At 55.4% G+C, this 13,181-nt stretch overlaps 1 protein-coding gene and 1 long non-coding RNA gene across 2 annotated transcripts; both read right to left on the reverse strand.

Moving 5' to 3' along the window:
- Window positions 1–402: 402 nt before the first annotated feature.
- IRF2BPL (interferon regulatory factor 2 binding protein like) lies at window positions 403–4,587 on the reverse strand. Its single transcript, XM_069595205.1, has one exon. The coding sequence runs from the start codon at window positions 3,568–3,570 to the stop codon at window positions 1,249–1,251; it is 2,322 nt and encodes a 773-aa protein (XP_069451306.1). The 5' UTR covers window positions 3,571–4,587; the 3' UTR covers window positions 403–1,248.
- A 2,668-nt stretch (window positions 4,588–7,255) lies between these two features.
- Window positions 7,256–12,689, reverse strand: LOC138443212 (uncharacterized). Its single transcript, XR_011258029.1, has 3 exons — window positions 12,628–12,689; window positions 8,935–9,169; window positions 7,256–8,039 (listed from the first exon to the last, which is right to left on the reverse strand). It is a non-coding gene; the product is annotated as an uncharacterized lncRNA (long non-coding RNA).
- Window positions 12,690–13,181: the final 492 nt, after the last annotated feature.

Here is a 13,181-nt window from a genome sequence, read left to right on the forward strand (position 1 = left end):
GAGGCAAAGCTTTCCCTCATCCCACTTGCCTAAGTCACAGCTGCATTAGGTATCAGCATATACTCAGGGCCACAGGGCAAGGGACCAAAAAAGCATTCCTGACAAAGTCATTTGCAGCTGGGGTGCGCATGGCAGGGGTGGGGAAGCAAGAGATGCTTAAGAGTAAACAGAGATTGCTTAGTCAGCAACTGTCCCGCCCCAGAGGTGAATGTAAATAGCCTGGTACAGAAGGGGAGGAGCGGTCAGCCAGCACTGGGCCTTCTACAGAGGCCACCACTGAGGGCTTTCAAAGGCACCGGCGCGCGTCTGTACTGTCTATCGGAAGTAGTGAGGCGCTGTCCCTGCTGGTGCAGCTGTGCAGTCTTAGCCCTGGAAAAACACACTTGCTGACTCGGGGCAGAATTAATATCAATTGAATTTATTACAAGTTACTAAGCTCCAAGGCACATTACAGTGTTCTGTTAACTACAGAAATGTATAAAGGACAAACAGAGCAGATTCTCCATGTCTAGCATTTCGCTCTACTGTTCAAAAAGCATCCGTGCATCAATAAAGCAAAAACAAAACAACACGTGAAGATCCAACACATTCAGGTCAGTAGAAACAAACCAAAAAACATTTTCCCTCACCAACTTGCAACAAAAAACACCCACCCACCCCCAACACCCCCCTTACCATTTTGCAAAGGAAACAGAAAAAAACAACAACAAAAAAAAACCAGAACAAAACTGAACAAAATAAAGTGAAGACTTCAACACTTGGGGCTGTTCAGAAAGAAGCTCTCACCATTTTATAGCATCATTTTTTTTAGGCAGCAACACTGGCCTTGGCAAAAAAAAAAAGTCACTTTCTTTTGTGTTTTTTTTTTTCTTTCAGTGAGTGCATAACATTTACAAAAATACACACCAGCAGCAGTCGTTGCTAAGGGCTATACTTCTGTACCTAGGCAAACACTCTGCCACCAATAAATGCTAACGAATATGATGCAAATGACCCAACCAATTATTATACTTAACACAAACCAGCTTATCCTTCAAATGAAGAAGTTAACATACCTTTGTTTCAAAATATAGAAACATACGACGAAAATAATGTCTATACATAAGACTAACTTTTTGCAGTTTGTTATATTCACAATTCTACATCTTGGGCGCGAAGGGGTGGGGGGGGCGGTCAAGGGGTTGGGGAAGGGGCCCTTTGGACAGGAGAGGAGCTGGACTGGGGCAAAAGGGGTGGATATCTCCTGGTTCAAGGGTCTCTCTCCTTTTTCACTTTAACATCCCCAGCTAAGATCGTCGCGATTTCGCCCTGCATGAAGGCCCAAGGTACATTCGACCCAACTAGGGGGCATTTCTCTCCGCTGGGGCAGTACACCTCGCCGGTAGCCCCCTGGGCCTTGATACTCTCTCTAGAGCAAGGGAAGCAGAATTTGTGGCTGGGAACGGAGGGGCACTGGACAAAATGCGTGTCCTCCAAACGTTCGTGGCAAATGGTACAGCAGAGGGGCCCGCTGTTGGCCATAGGGGAATCCGGAATGTTTTGGGGATGCACTTGGTCCATGCCCGGGTGGGTGCTAGGCGGCGGGGGCGCCACCTGTAAATTCAGGTCCCCGTTCCGCGACGTCAGGCGGCGCTGCCCAGGTACGGAGGCCGGTGACACCGGGCTGCTGCTGTTGCGCCGCGCGGAGGCCGTGGTGGAGTGCACCGAGCTGCCGTCCTTGGGCGAGTGCGCCGTGCCCAGAGTGTCTGCCACCGACATGAGGGCGGCCATGGGCGACGGACCGTTCTGAGGGGCTGACTCGGGCGGGGTGGTCCGGTTGGAATGGGGTCCCAGCGGTGGGGGCGGCGGGGGCGGCCCCCCTGCCGCGTGCCCCGGAGCCGCGAAGCCCCCTGCCGACATGGTGAGCTTGAGGGCCTCGCTCTGATTCGCCATCCACTGCTGCCTCTGCTGCTCCTCGCCCAGCTTCAGCGCGCCCTCGGCGGAGTCCGGGGGCTCGGGAGACGCCTTCCTCTTGCGCAGGCTGGCGGCTGCGCCCCGGCCCGAGGGGGTGGTGGGCGGCAGGGCCCCGGTCCCCGGAGGTGCGCTGGGGGCGCGGCTTAGACTCACCAGGGCCGTGGGCAGCATGGGGCAGCTGGCGTCCAGGTAGGGCTGGGGCAGCATGTCGGCGCCCGGCACGCCCTCCTTAAAGAAGCGCACGGCTTCGGGAAGTAGGTCTCCAAGGAGGCGCCAGTCCCCGGAGCCGTGCTTCTTCTCATACTCCAAGTACTTAAAACCAGAGGAGAGACCCCGGCCAAAGTCCTTCATACAGTCCTGGTACATCTGCTTGGCCACCCCGGAGGCGCTGGAGTACACGTTGCCCGAGCCCGTGGGGTACTCGATGAACAGCTTCAACTCGTAGTCCATGCCGGGCTTGGAGACGGCGTCGAAGGCGAAGACGCGGCCCAGCAGCGAGTGGTCCTTCTTGAAGCGCACCTCATAGGGCGTGCAGCCGGCCAGCGTGAGCAGCGTGTCGCGGACCATCTTGGGCTTGTTGGCCCACTCCTCCGCGCGATTGCGCAGGCTCTCGCTCAGCTCCGCCAGGGCTTCGGCGTTCCGCTGCTTCTCCTTAAGCTCGCGCTCCTGGTCGGTGCTCGACACCGATCCGGGCCTCTTGCCGCCAGCACCCACGCCCACCTCGGCCACCGACGACGAGGTTGAGGACGCCGCGGAGGACGAGGCGGTCGAAACGCCGGGGGCACCCCCGAGGCAAGCGGGGCCCCCGGGGGCCCCTGGGGGCGCAGGCGTCGGGGGCCCACGGCTGCCCAGGGCGTGAGGCGGCGGCGGAGGCAGCACCGGAGCGCTGGCCGGGCCGTTAAGCAGCGTCTGCGGCAGCAGGTTGGGGGGCACGGTGAGCTGGGGGCCTCCGCCACCCCCTGGGTTGGGCAGCCCTGCCACTAACCCGCCGTGCGTCCCGCGCCGAGACGCCACCGATGCCGCCGCCGAAGAAGAGTTGGGGCTCTGGCGGTTCAGCTCCGGGGGTCCCTCCTCCGGGTTGGGCTTGGGGAAGCCGTTGGGGCCCCCCAGGCCGTTGGGCAGCCGCGCGGCGTGGCTGCTGCTCCCCAGGCTCACAGGCGGTGGCGGGTACTCGAAGCGGCTGCGTTGTTCCACCGCGGCCGCGGCGGCCGCGCTCAGGCCGTAGCGCTCCAGGCCGGACGGGGCCGCCAGCACCGCAGGCTTGCTGGAACCATCGACGTGGTTGAGCTGCTGCTGCTGCTGTTGTTGCTGCTGTTGTTGCGCGGCGGCCGCAGCCGCTGCCGCTGCCGCCGCCGCCTCCTTAGCCGACAGAGCCACCGTCTTCACCCCGACGGGCGGCGGCGGCCCGGGGGAGCGGCCGTCCTGGAAGCAGCCGTGCGCCCGTTTCAGCTGGCGCGCTGTCTCAATCACAAACTCGATGCGATCAGCTCCCTCGTAGTTGACGCAACCGCGGCATACGGGTTCCGAGAAGTCCCAGATCATGGCCCAGGGCATGCGGGGCAGATCGCACAGGTAGCAAGACTGTCTCCGAGACGAGGACACCTGCGCCGCCGACATGATGCCGACCCTGGGGAAGGGAGGCCCCCTCCCCCGGCCGAGCTGTCTCCGCGGCGCCTGCTCCTCCCGGAGGGCCGGCCGGCTGGGGCAGGAGTCCGGCTGCGGGGGGAGGAAGCGGGGGGTGGGGGGGGGTGAGAAAGTTCTGCCCCAGGGGCTGGAGCGAGCGCGAATGTCCACCGCCAGCGAAGTGCCTGGCCACCGGGGACTCCACCGCCCGGGCGGCGGACGAGTGCAGCCCAGCTCCTCGCCCCCACCTCCTCCTACTGCGGCTGTCTCGTCGCGAGGTGAGCTTCGGCGCCTTCTTCCTGGTGTCGCGGAACCAGGCTGGAAGCTCCGGGCCCGGGACGGGGGAGGGGGCGAGGGTGGCCGGGTGCTGGCGGCCGTTGGCTCTTGGCCCCCTCCCCGGAGTATAAGCTGGTGCGTGGAAGCTCGCAAGGGGTTGTCTCTTCCTCTCCCCTGGTTGGCGGGGTGTGTGGGGGGGAACCCCCTACAACCTGCGTCCTCTCCCCTCCAGGCTCCCCGGGACGAAGGCTAGAGGGTGCAGTGCCACCCGGCGCTCGGGTCCAATCTTGCTGAAGAAGCGGCTTCCCCGGAGGGCCGGGGGAGGAGCTGGCAGCCGCGAGGCGCTTCTCCCCCTCCGCAGAGGTCGGCCGGCCGTTCCGCTGGCGGCGGCTGGGCGTGCACGGCCGCGAGTGCAGCCGCCGCGGTCACTGCTTCCAGGACGCACGAGAGCGGAGGAGAGAAGGCGTGCACGCCAGCAGGCTCCCGCCGCCGACCCCAGCCCCTCCACCCACCCGCCCGCCCGCCCCGGGCCTGGCCGGCGGCGCCGGGGGGCCCCTCGCAGCTGGCGGCGCTCACGTTGGCTGCAGGGCGCTCGCGCGGCGCCTCGGCCCGGGTCGCATCCCTTTCCCAGCTAGCGCTCGCCCGGAATGTGGGGTTGTGATTGTTAAAACTCTACGTTCCGGAGGCGCGGCGCGGCGCTCCCGCTCGCGCTGCGGCTCGCGCTGTCCCGGGCTTGGCCGCGCGGGATGCCGCCCGGGCGGAGCGCTGACGTCACCACCACGCTCTGCACCAGTTCTCCCCCCCTCCCGCGCCGCCCCTCCCCTTTACACTTCCTCCGTGGAGCCCACTTGTTGCTCGGAAAAGCGCATGCGCGGCAGGCCGCCCAGATTCCTCCCAGTTGGCCCCTCCTCCGCGCCTCCGCCCTCCCCTCCCCCCCGGCCTTGCGTGAGTGCGTGTGTGCGCGCGCGTGTGTGTGTGTGTGTGTACAACAGCTGAGGCCCGGCGAGCTGATGCTGGAAGTCCAGCGCTGGAGCGGGGAGGGGGGCTTGGAAATTAAAACAGACGATGACCTTTCCTTTCCCCGCCTGGCTTTCCCAAGTTTGAAACGCTTTTCAAAAGCACGAGCGTCGCTTCCGATCCCGCTCCCCACCCCATCACCGCCCCACCCCGGGGGCAGTGAATTTAAATATGTCCTGTCTCAAGATTTTTTTCGCTGTGAATTTCATAATATAATATAAAATTTGCATATTTCATCAGCAATCAAACCTCTTTCCCCCCATTCACGCCCCCCCCCCCCGGATGAATGTTACACTCATTACTACCCCTGATGCCGAAGCACCTGCAAGACTAGCTGTTCTCCAGTTTTCCAGAAACTGCCTTTCCGCTTTTGTTTTTGTGCCCTGGTCTAGGAACCTGAGCTTCAGCGACGGAGCTAAAATGAATTCAGGGTGAGACAACCCTCCCCCCAAGCCGCACTCCTTAAAAATTTTGGCTGAAAGTCTAAAGAAGCTACGAGCACCCCCGGAGGCCTTTAAGGAAAACAGTCTACTGGCTGCGCACAGCTGCAGTTGGGGGCAGGGAGGGGGAGGTGCTGGAGAGACCAGACAGGTGAGTGGTTTTCCCCGGTTTGATAAAAAGAAGGTGGGGCAGCCATTTAATAATATCGATAGAGCTTTGTAAAACACCGCCGCCGTTTTTCAAAATTCTTTTCTCTGTTCTGTGATTTCATTCCATAGGGCCCTAGAAGGCTGAGCAAGGTCATGATTTCTTTTCGGTTACAAGATCACGTCTCATCATTAGTGTTTATTGCAGAACAGAAATGTTGGTCAAAGGGGCATTTCCACTGATTCTTTCAAGTATTGGTTTTTTCCATGAAGACTAAGGTAGTCCTGGGCAAGAAGGGTGGCCATGTAATGGAATTTCAGATTCTGGAGTCTGACACACTTAGAATTTTCTCTTACTGGCTTTGTGACCTTGAGCTATTACTTAGCCTAACATAACCTCTGTTTTCCATCTGTAAAATGGGATCCGAGCTCCCACTTAATTAGGAATGTTTGAATTGTCATTGTATTTCTTGTTATAACTCATTTTGACTTGCTGTGGTTCAGACACTGTTAGGTGGTTTACTTATGTTATCATTAAACCTTCAATATTATCTACAAAGTAGATTCTATTACTGTGTTTTACAAGCTCAGAAAACAAGGAGGTTAAATAACTTGTCCAAGGTCACACACCCATGAGAGACAGAACTGGGATCTGAATACTGTAAATCTGTTTTGAATGCTGCCTTTGACAAGTTTAGGTTCTCAGTGGTATTTTGGAGTGCTCAAAATTTCCATCAGCCCGCCCCCCACCCCCAGTTTGTTACATACAATTCTCATGTAAAGTGCTACTCAAATACATCTTCATAACTGCCCCCCACCCTCCCCTTCCAAATAGATTGTGCCATTGACTTCTTCCATAGAAGCTGTGGACCTGCCACTGCCAGAGACTAGCATAAATACGCCACACATTGTGTAGAACAGTGTCAGGTATATAGGAAGCTGTGAGTAAGTGTTGGCTATTATTGGTATCAATATTGATGGTACTATTGCTGATTAACATATAGAAATACTTTGTAAATTACATAGAACATAAGGATCCCTACTTTTATCACTACTATTACTACTAATTGTAAAAAAAAAAGTTCAGCTGAAGCAACAAGAAGTATTTTGATTTTGACACTTGACCTTCAGAACCTGTTTCCCCCATTCAGCCCTCCCCAGCACCCTGATTTCCCACTCATTCTGGGGTCCTAGGGTGCAAAAGAAGGTGAATTTTTAAGAATAGGGAGAAAGGGGGAAGGAAGAGCCCTAGGGAGCCCCTCTTTCATCTCAAAAGCAGTCAGATTTCTGTTTCTGCAAAACAGTGAGCTCACTGTGCACTCCCCAACAATAATAAACTTTCGCAGGCCGCTGGCTCCCAGCAGTGATTCCTCTGTAAAGAGCTGCTGGGAGCATTGCTTCACCCTCCCAGACTTCAACCCTCCCCACACCACAGCTACCCTGGAGTGAGTCAAAACACAGGGCTAGGAAATAGAGTGACATTCCCACCAGCCTGGGGCTTGAGGCTGTTTAGATTTAGCTTGGCTAGTTAATCTATGCCTTTATACTTATTCAGCCCATCCCATTATTAAACCAAAAAATACTGAAGAAAGCAACTTAGCCCCAACCCTCTAGCCAGGCTGCTAGAGAAAGCAAGTTGGATTCTGTGTCATAGTGCTATGTTTGGTATGCACACACATATGTCTCCATCTCCTTGTCTGCCTTTGCTGTTACTAAAGAAGATACACACACACACATACATGCCGGGTATCCTCAGACACACCAAGTTAGAAATAAACATGCATTTAAACAAACTTCCATTACAGTCTTGTAATCCTTTAATTTAAAAGGCATAGCTCTCTTGATACCTTTCCCTTCAAAGAGTCATCATCACTGAAGGTGATAAATTTCATCTTAACCGCTTGGCCCTGTTTGGGGATGTGTCAGGGATTGTGAGAGGCAAGAATATCAATATTTTGGAGAGAAATTTCCTTTGGAGAATTGCATGTGACAGTATTGCCTCCACAAAGGGAAGTAAGGTGGGGGAAGAGGGGCTTCTACCTAAGACACTAGGTGGAGAGACCCACAGCTGGGACAGAATGTTTGGGGGGCGGGGAGTGTCTTGGAGACTGGCCAAGTCAGGGGTCAATCTGGCAAGGGGAAATGCCTGCAATTTCCCAAAGTTCCAACGGTGGCTGATCCCCCCACACCACCCGCAGCTTGGCATCTGGGCTGGCATCCTCGGAGGACCCAGCTTTAAAACTAGAGCAAAAGGTCAGCTCTCCACTTGGCCTTTCCGGAGGCAACACCTCCGCTAGAGGTGAGAAGGTTGCAGCTGGATCCATGCACCTCGAAGCTCCCTGCAGTCTCCCTCCTGTTCGCGCCCCCACTGGTTTGTGGCGGAGACAGGGTAGGGGGGAAAGGGGCGGGGGACTCTGGCCTGGCATCCTGCAGCCAGCTGGCTCAGCCGAGGAGGCCCGGGCTGAACCTCGCGTCACCCCACTGCAACGTGCGGGCCAAGCTCTCAGGCAAGAGAAAGGCCTTTTTTGGTAACACTCAAGCCAGCAGTCAGGAGGACCCATTTCTTCGGCCCGCTAGAGCCGCCTCGAAGTAAATGAAAACAAACGTGTGGGCTGGGCGCCCCCCATCCCCAGGCCAGGAACCCCCACCCTCAACCCCGGGGGCTGGAGGAGTGAGAGGGAATAGAGTCAGCACGGTGATTTACACATTTACTCCCAGGCCGGTTCCGTGACGGAAGTATTTGCCTTTTCCTAAAGGATTAATCCTGGTATTTAAAAAAAAAAAGTTAATTTAGGCCAGGGCATAGGGTTACGCAAGACCCACTGGATCGTGAAATCCCAGGAACAACATGATTCGCTAAGAGCCCCGGGGGGAGGGGAGGCTGCACCGCCCGCCGGGACCTGACCGGCCCCGGCCTCGGGCGCGCGGGCAGCCGGGTGCTCAGTGCAAAACTGGGTGGAAGGGAGAGGAGGACGTAGTGCTTGGTGCTGGCGCGGCGGCCGCAGCGAGCGATCAGATCTCGACTGCTTTCTTCCTGAAGGGGCGGGGAGCAGGGAAGAGAAGAAAGGCGTGGGGCGGGGGAGTCGCGTCTGGTTCCTGCCCCCTCCCCGCTTCCTCTCCTGGCCAGCGTGCCAGGGCACGGGGGGAGCCCAACGCTGGCCTCAGAAAAAGCGCGTGTTTTTTCAGGTCCCCAAAATCAAGGAACCCTGGAATGAGCCTCTCAGGGACCAGCCCTAGAGGGGGGGCAGGAGGGAAGCGCCAGACAAGGGTGCTATTCACCGATCCATTTGGGTTAAAACAAACATCCACACCCCAAGGAGGGGGGGAAATTGGGAAGGGGGGCTTGGAGGGCGAAAGTGGGCGGAGAGGCGGGCGGCGGGCAGTCAGGACCACAGGTGCTCAGACCCTCCCGCCCCACCCCGTGTGCGCCCGGGGCCTGAGCAGGGAGCCGGCATGCCGGGTTCCCACGGGCCCTCACCAGAGCCCGGGGGTTTCCACCATCCGGCTTCAGAGACCCGTCGTCGCCGGCGCTTTCCTGCCCCGGGGCCGCCAGAAGGCGGGGCGTCAGAGCGGGAAGCCCTCGCTGCGGCCTCACTGTCCTCGGTCAAGTCTGGTACAGAAGGGCAGCCATCAGTGCTGTCCCCGGTTGGGGTGCATGGGCTAGGAACATCGCCAAGTATTTGGACTCATCTTGCTTAGCTAGGCGGTTCAACCTGCAACTCGGGAGAGAAAAAGAGGAGGCGCTTAGCATTTAGTATATACTTAACAGTTTGATGTTCCACTTGGACTTGGCTGACCCTAAATAGCTCTGTGACCTTGACCAGATCACCTGACCCTGTATTTCTTAGTCTGTAAAAGGGGTATAATTGGTCTCATTGGCCTGTGTGGAAGATAAATATTATAATGTACTTAATAAAATGGAAGCGATTATGAACAATGGAATGACCAGAGTTTGTTGAGAGCTCTGAAATGCCTTCCCAGACATTATCTCATCAATCACCACACCAGCCTTGTGACTTAGGTATTACTTTCAACACTCTCCTGTGTAGGTCAGGAAAGCACATCCAGAGCTAGTCCAGAATTATTGAAAACCAGGTTCTCTGGCCCTAAATCCAGTGTTCCTTCTGTTCCAGGGGTGCCAGCCTTTTTTGGAGGATGGGGTGGGGGTACCCTACCTGTCTGTAAGAAACTGCAAGACAGTTAAAATGTCTCTCCTGCAGAAATTTCCAGGTGAAGAATGCCACTACTGTGCCAGTAGATGGGAGATTATGCATAAATTAGCACTAGTTTTGGGGGAGTTAAAATCAGTCACCATTCAGCTTTGAGCAAAATTGGATAGCCATGATTCCCAGGCATCCCCTGAGACCTTCCTGGGTTTTCTATACCCTGCCTCTAGGTAAAGGTGATGGAGGAAAATCTGAAGCTGTAGCACATGCTGAAATATTTAGGAACTTACTGAGTTCCCCTTACTGAGGATAGATATTGATAGATTTTAAATGTCCACACCTGAGAAGGACCCCCAGGCTGCATGATGAAAGAGAAGGAAGTGGAGAAGATCCACTTAATGGTGGAAGTAGCCTCTTTCCAAACCCATAAGTCAAGTAACAAACCTTTGCTTTCACTAGATGCAGATAATATGGACTCTGTGTGCAGCCACCCAATAGGTACTGTCCTATACTTGGTCTGGGGGGCCACTTGATGACTATGGCAGGCTACTCCTCAAATCACTTCTAGCCTAGGAGAGGCCTGTACCTTGACAATCAAGCCTGGCATAGGTACCACAGGAGCTAGGAATCCAGGGAATAAGATAGCCTTCAACCCTGACCCCGGAGAAGGCAATGGCACCCCACTCCAGTACTCTTGCCTGAAAAATCCCATGGACGGAGGAGCCTGGTAGGCTGCAGTCCATGGGGTCACAAAGAGTCGGACTGGACTGAGCGACTTCACTTTCACTTTTCACTTTCATGCACTGGAGAAGGAAATGGCAACCCACTCCAGTGTTCTTGCCTGGAGAATCCCAGGGACGGGGGAGCCTGGTGGGCTGCCGTCTATGGTGTCACACAGAGTTGGACATGACTGAAGTGACTTAGCAGCAACCCTGACCCATCTAGAGGACTGCCATCTGGATAACCTCAATTTCCCTCTCTGGCCAGACTCAGAGGATTCAAGCCTGGTGTGTCTGGATGAGTGTGAAGCTATTCTCATCATTTACATTTTGTTTCAAAGCTGAAACTTGGGTGCCAGAGGGCCTAGTGGGTTTCTGTCTCCTAGCTCCTAAACGTGTGCCCTTCCAATGCCATTCATTAGATTACTTAACTATTTAGAGAATACTTTCTCAGCCCTAGGGATCTAATGATGAATGAAGCCAGGCTGACTCTAGCCCAGAATCTAGAAGCTTCCATTTACTCCTAGATGTCCTAGTTTCCTGAAGAAAAAGCCCCAAAGTCATCAGAGACAGTGCTTGTATAACACACCCCCACCGGCCACATGACTGACATAGAGCAATCTGCTTATTTTCTCAAGGCTCAGTTTCCTCATCTGCCAAGTGTTGATATTACCTATTTTCCAAACTTTGGGGGCTTACAGTGAGTATCTCTATTTTAATACCTAGGGGTGTAGAAAGGCAAGCCATTGTCAGGAATCTCCTTTCCAGCACTAAATGTTTCTAGGTAAAATAGCTAGAAGAATTGAGGCCTGATCCATACTCTTCAGTCGTCCCCCTGACCAGCTCAGCATCTCTGTTTTTCTGGGCTGATGGACAAACAGTGACTGCCTCTGGACCTAAAAGCTGCTGCTGCTGCTGCTACTGCTGCTGCTGCTACTGCTGCTGCTGCTACTGCTGCTGCTGCTAAGTCGCTTCAGTCGTGTCCGACTCTGTGCGACCCCATAGACGGCAGCCCACCAGGCTCCCCCGTCCCTGGGATTCTCCAGGCAAGAACACTGGAGTGGGTTGCCATTTCCTTCTCCAGAACCTAAAAGCTAGGAGGGAGACAAAAGCCAGGGTAGGCTGTATCCTCATCTCTCCTAGACCAACAGGGATTTCCCATCCTCAGTTCTGGTGGTGCCGAAGCTCGCAGCAGTTGGGATTTATTGGGGGCTTTTACTTTTTTGTTTTGGTCAATTTGAAATGAAAAGAGGCAATGACCTCTTCTTTAAAAAACAAAACTAAGCAGGAAGTGTGCTGGGCCTGAGTGGCAGGGACTAAGGGTGTAATTACAGGTTTTTTGTTCAGCATTTTCATGTAATTAAATCCAAAGGAAAACGAGCCTAGCCGAGGCGGCTTGGATGCAGGGTAGACGTGGGGTGTGGTGTGTGTGTGTGTTGGAGAGGTTAGGCAGGAGGTGAGGGTTTGCTTTTCAGGCTGAGAAGACGCGGGTTTCTCGCGTTTGTTAATAATTTTACACTACATTCCTTTTCCAAAAGGTAGCCGATCATTCATCATTTATTCGGTGCCATTGCACTCTCCTTGGTGACATTTCCCAGCCGCGCGCAGCCTTCTCGGCACTGATTTCCCTTCAGCCCGACTCTTCCCCTCCCCACGTTTTCATATCGCCGCTCACTGCCTGGTTGCCCACACAATGAACCCGCTGCAAAACCCACAGCCAGTGTTCTTGCCTATGGAGTTTCCGTACCAGCGGCCTCCGACGCCGCGAAATAGCCCCTCTCTTTGCTGTGAACATCTTCTGGTTCTCCCAGTTTCGCTTTACAATACTTCCTAACGCCGCCGCACCACCCCCCCCCCCCACCCCGCCCGAGCCTTCCCGGTGGCTGCCTCGGTTTCCCCGCTGGGCGGCTCCCAGCGTAGGAGCCCGCGGTCGGCTGCGCCGGAGCATCCGACCCGGAGTCTGAATCCTCAGGCACGCAGGCTCCCGTCCCCTCCCTTTCCGGAGCGCTCTCCAACCCCTCCCCGAGCCCTCGGTGTCCCTCCGACGTTTCCTGGACGCCGCGAACTGGCAGCAAGAATGGGCCCACTGTCTGCGCACATTCTGAAAGCCAGGAAACCTGACCCACCCCAAAACCACGCGCTCCAAAGGAAGGGCAATTGCATTTGCCGGGAGGGCGGGACTAGAGAGCCCCCTCCCCTCCCCCTCCTCCCCCTGCCCCCAACCCCCCCCAACAAGGCAGGCAGATCACCACCCCCACCCCCCTCCCTTACGCCACCTTCACCTACTCTTCCCAAGAACAGACTGTTTATCAGAACGGGCAGCCAAGAAATCTACTCCTGTTTCTGGCCTCTGCCAGAGATTAATCACACTTGGGAAAGGCACAAAACTTGACTGTGTTGGGGCGGGGCGGGGCGGGGGTTGCGAATGGGGAGAGTAGTTAAAAGGAAAAGACCAGTAATTCTGACATTGACAAGCTAACCAAATTGGTGCTACCTTTACCCTTCTTTATTTTAACAAGTCGGCGCAGAGGACTGAATTATATTCCTTATGTTCCATTCCACTGCCTCTACCCCTCATATGCCCCCTCCTTCTCTAAGTCTTCATGTTTGATGCTTTAATAGTACTGACTAGCTTTTAATTCTGATTAACATTCTCAGGGGTGTGTGTGTGTGTGTTGAAGGCTGGAGAGACATTCACAAACCTCTGTGTGTGTGTGTTGAAGACTGGAAAGACATTCATAAACCTCTGTGTGTGTGTGTGTGTGTGTGTGTGTTGGGGGCTGGAAAGACACATTCACAAACCTGACCGCCTGACAAATCCCCCCTTTTCATCCTTGCCT

Source organism: Ovis canadensis, chromosome 7 (assembly GCF_042477335.2).
Source record: "Ovis canadensis isolate MfBH-ARS-UI-01 breed Bighorn chromosome 7, ARS-UI_OviCan_v2, whole genome shotgun sequence".
NCBI classification, from domain to species: Eukaryota; Metazoa; Chordata; class Mammalia; order Artiodactyla; family Bovidae; genus Ovis; species Ovis canadensis.

Excerpts from the sequence above, each read along its gene's own strand:
- IRF2BPL (XM_069595205.1), bottom strand. The coding sequence starts at position 3,570 with ATGTCGGCGGCGCAGGTGTCCTCGTCTCGGAGACAGTCTTGCTACCTG.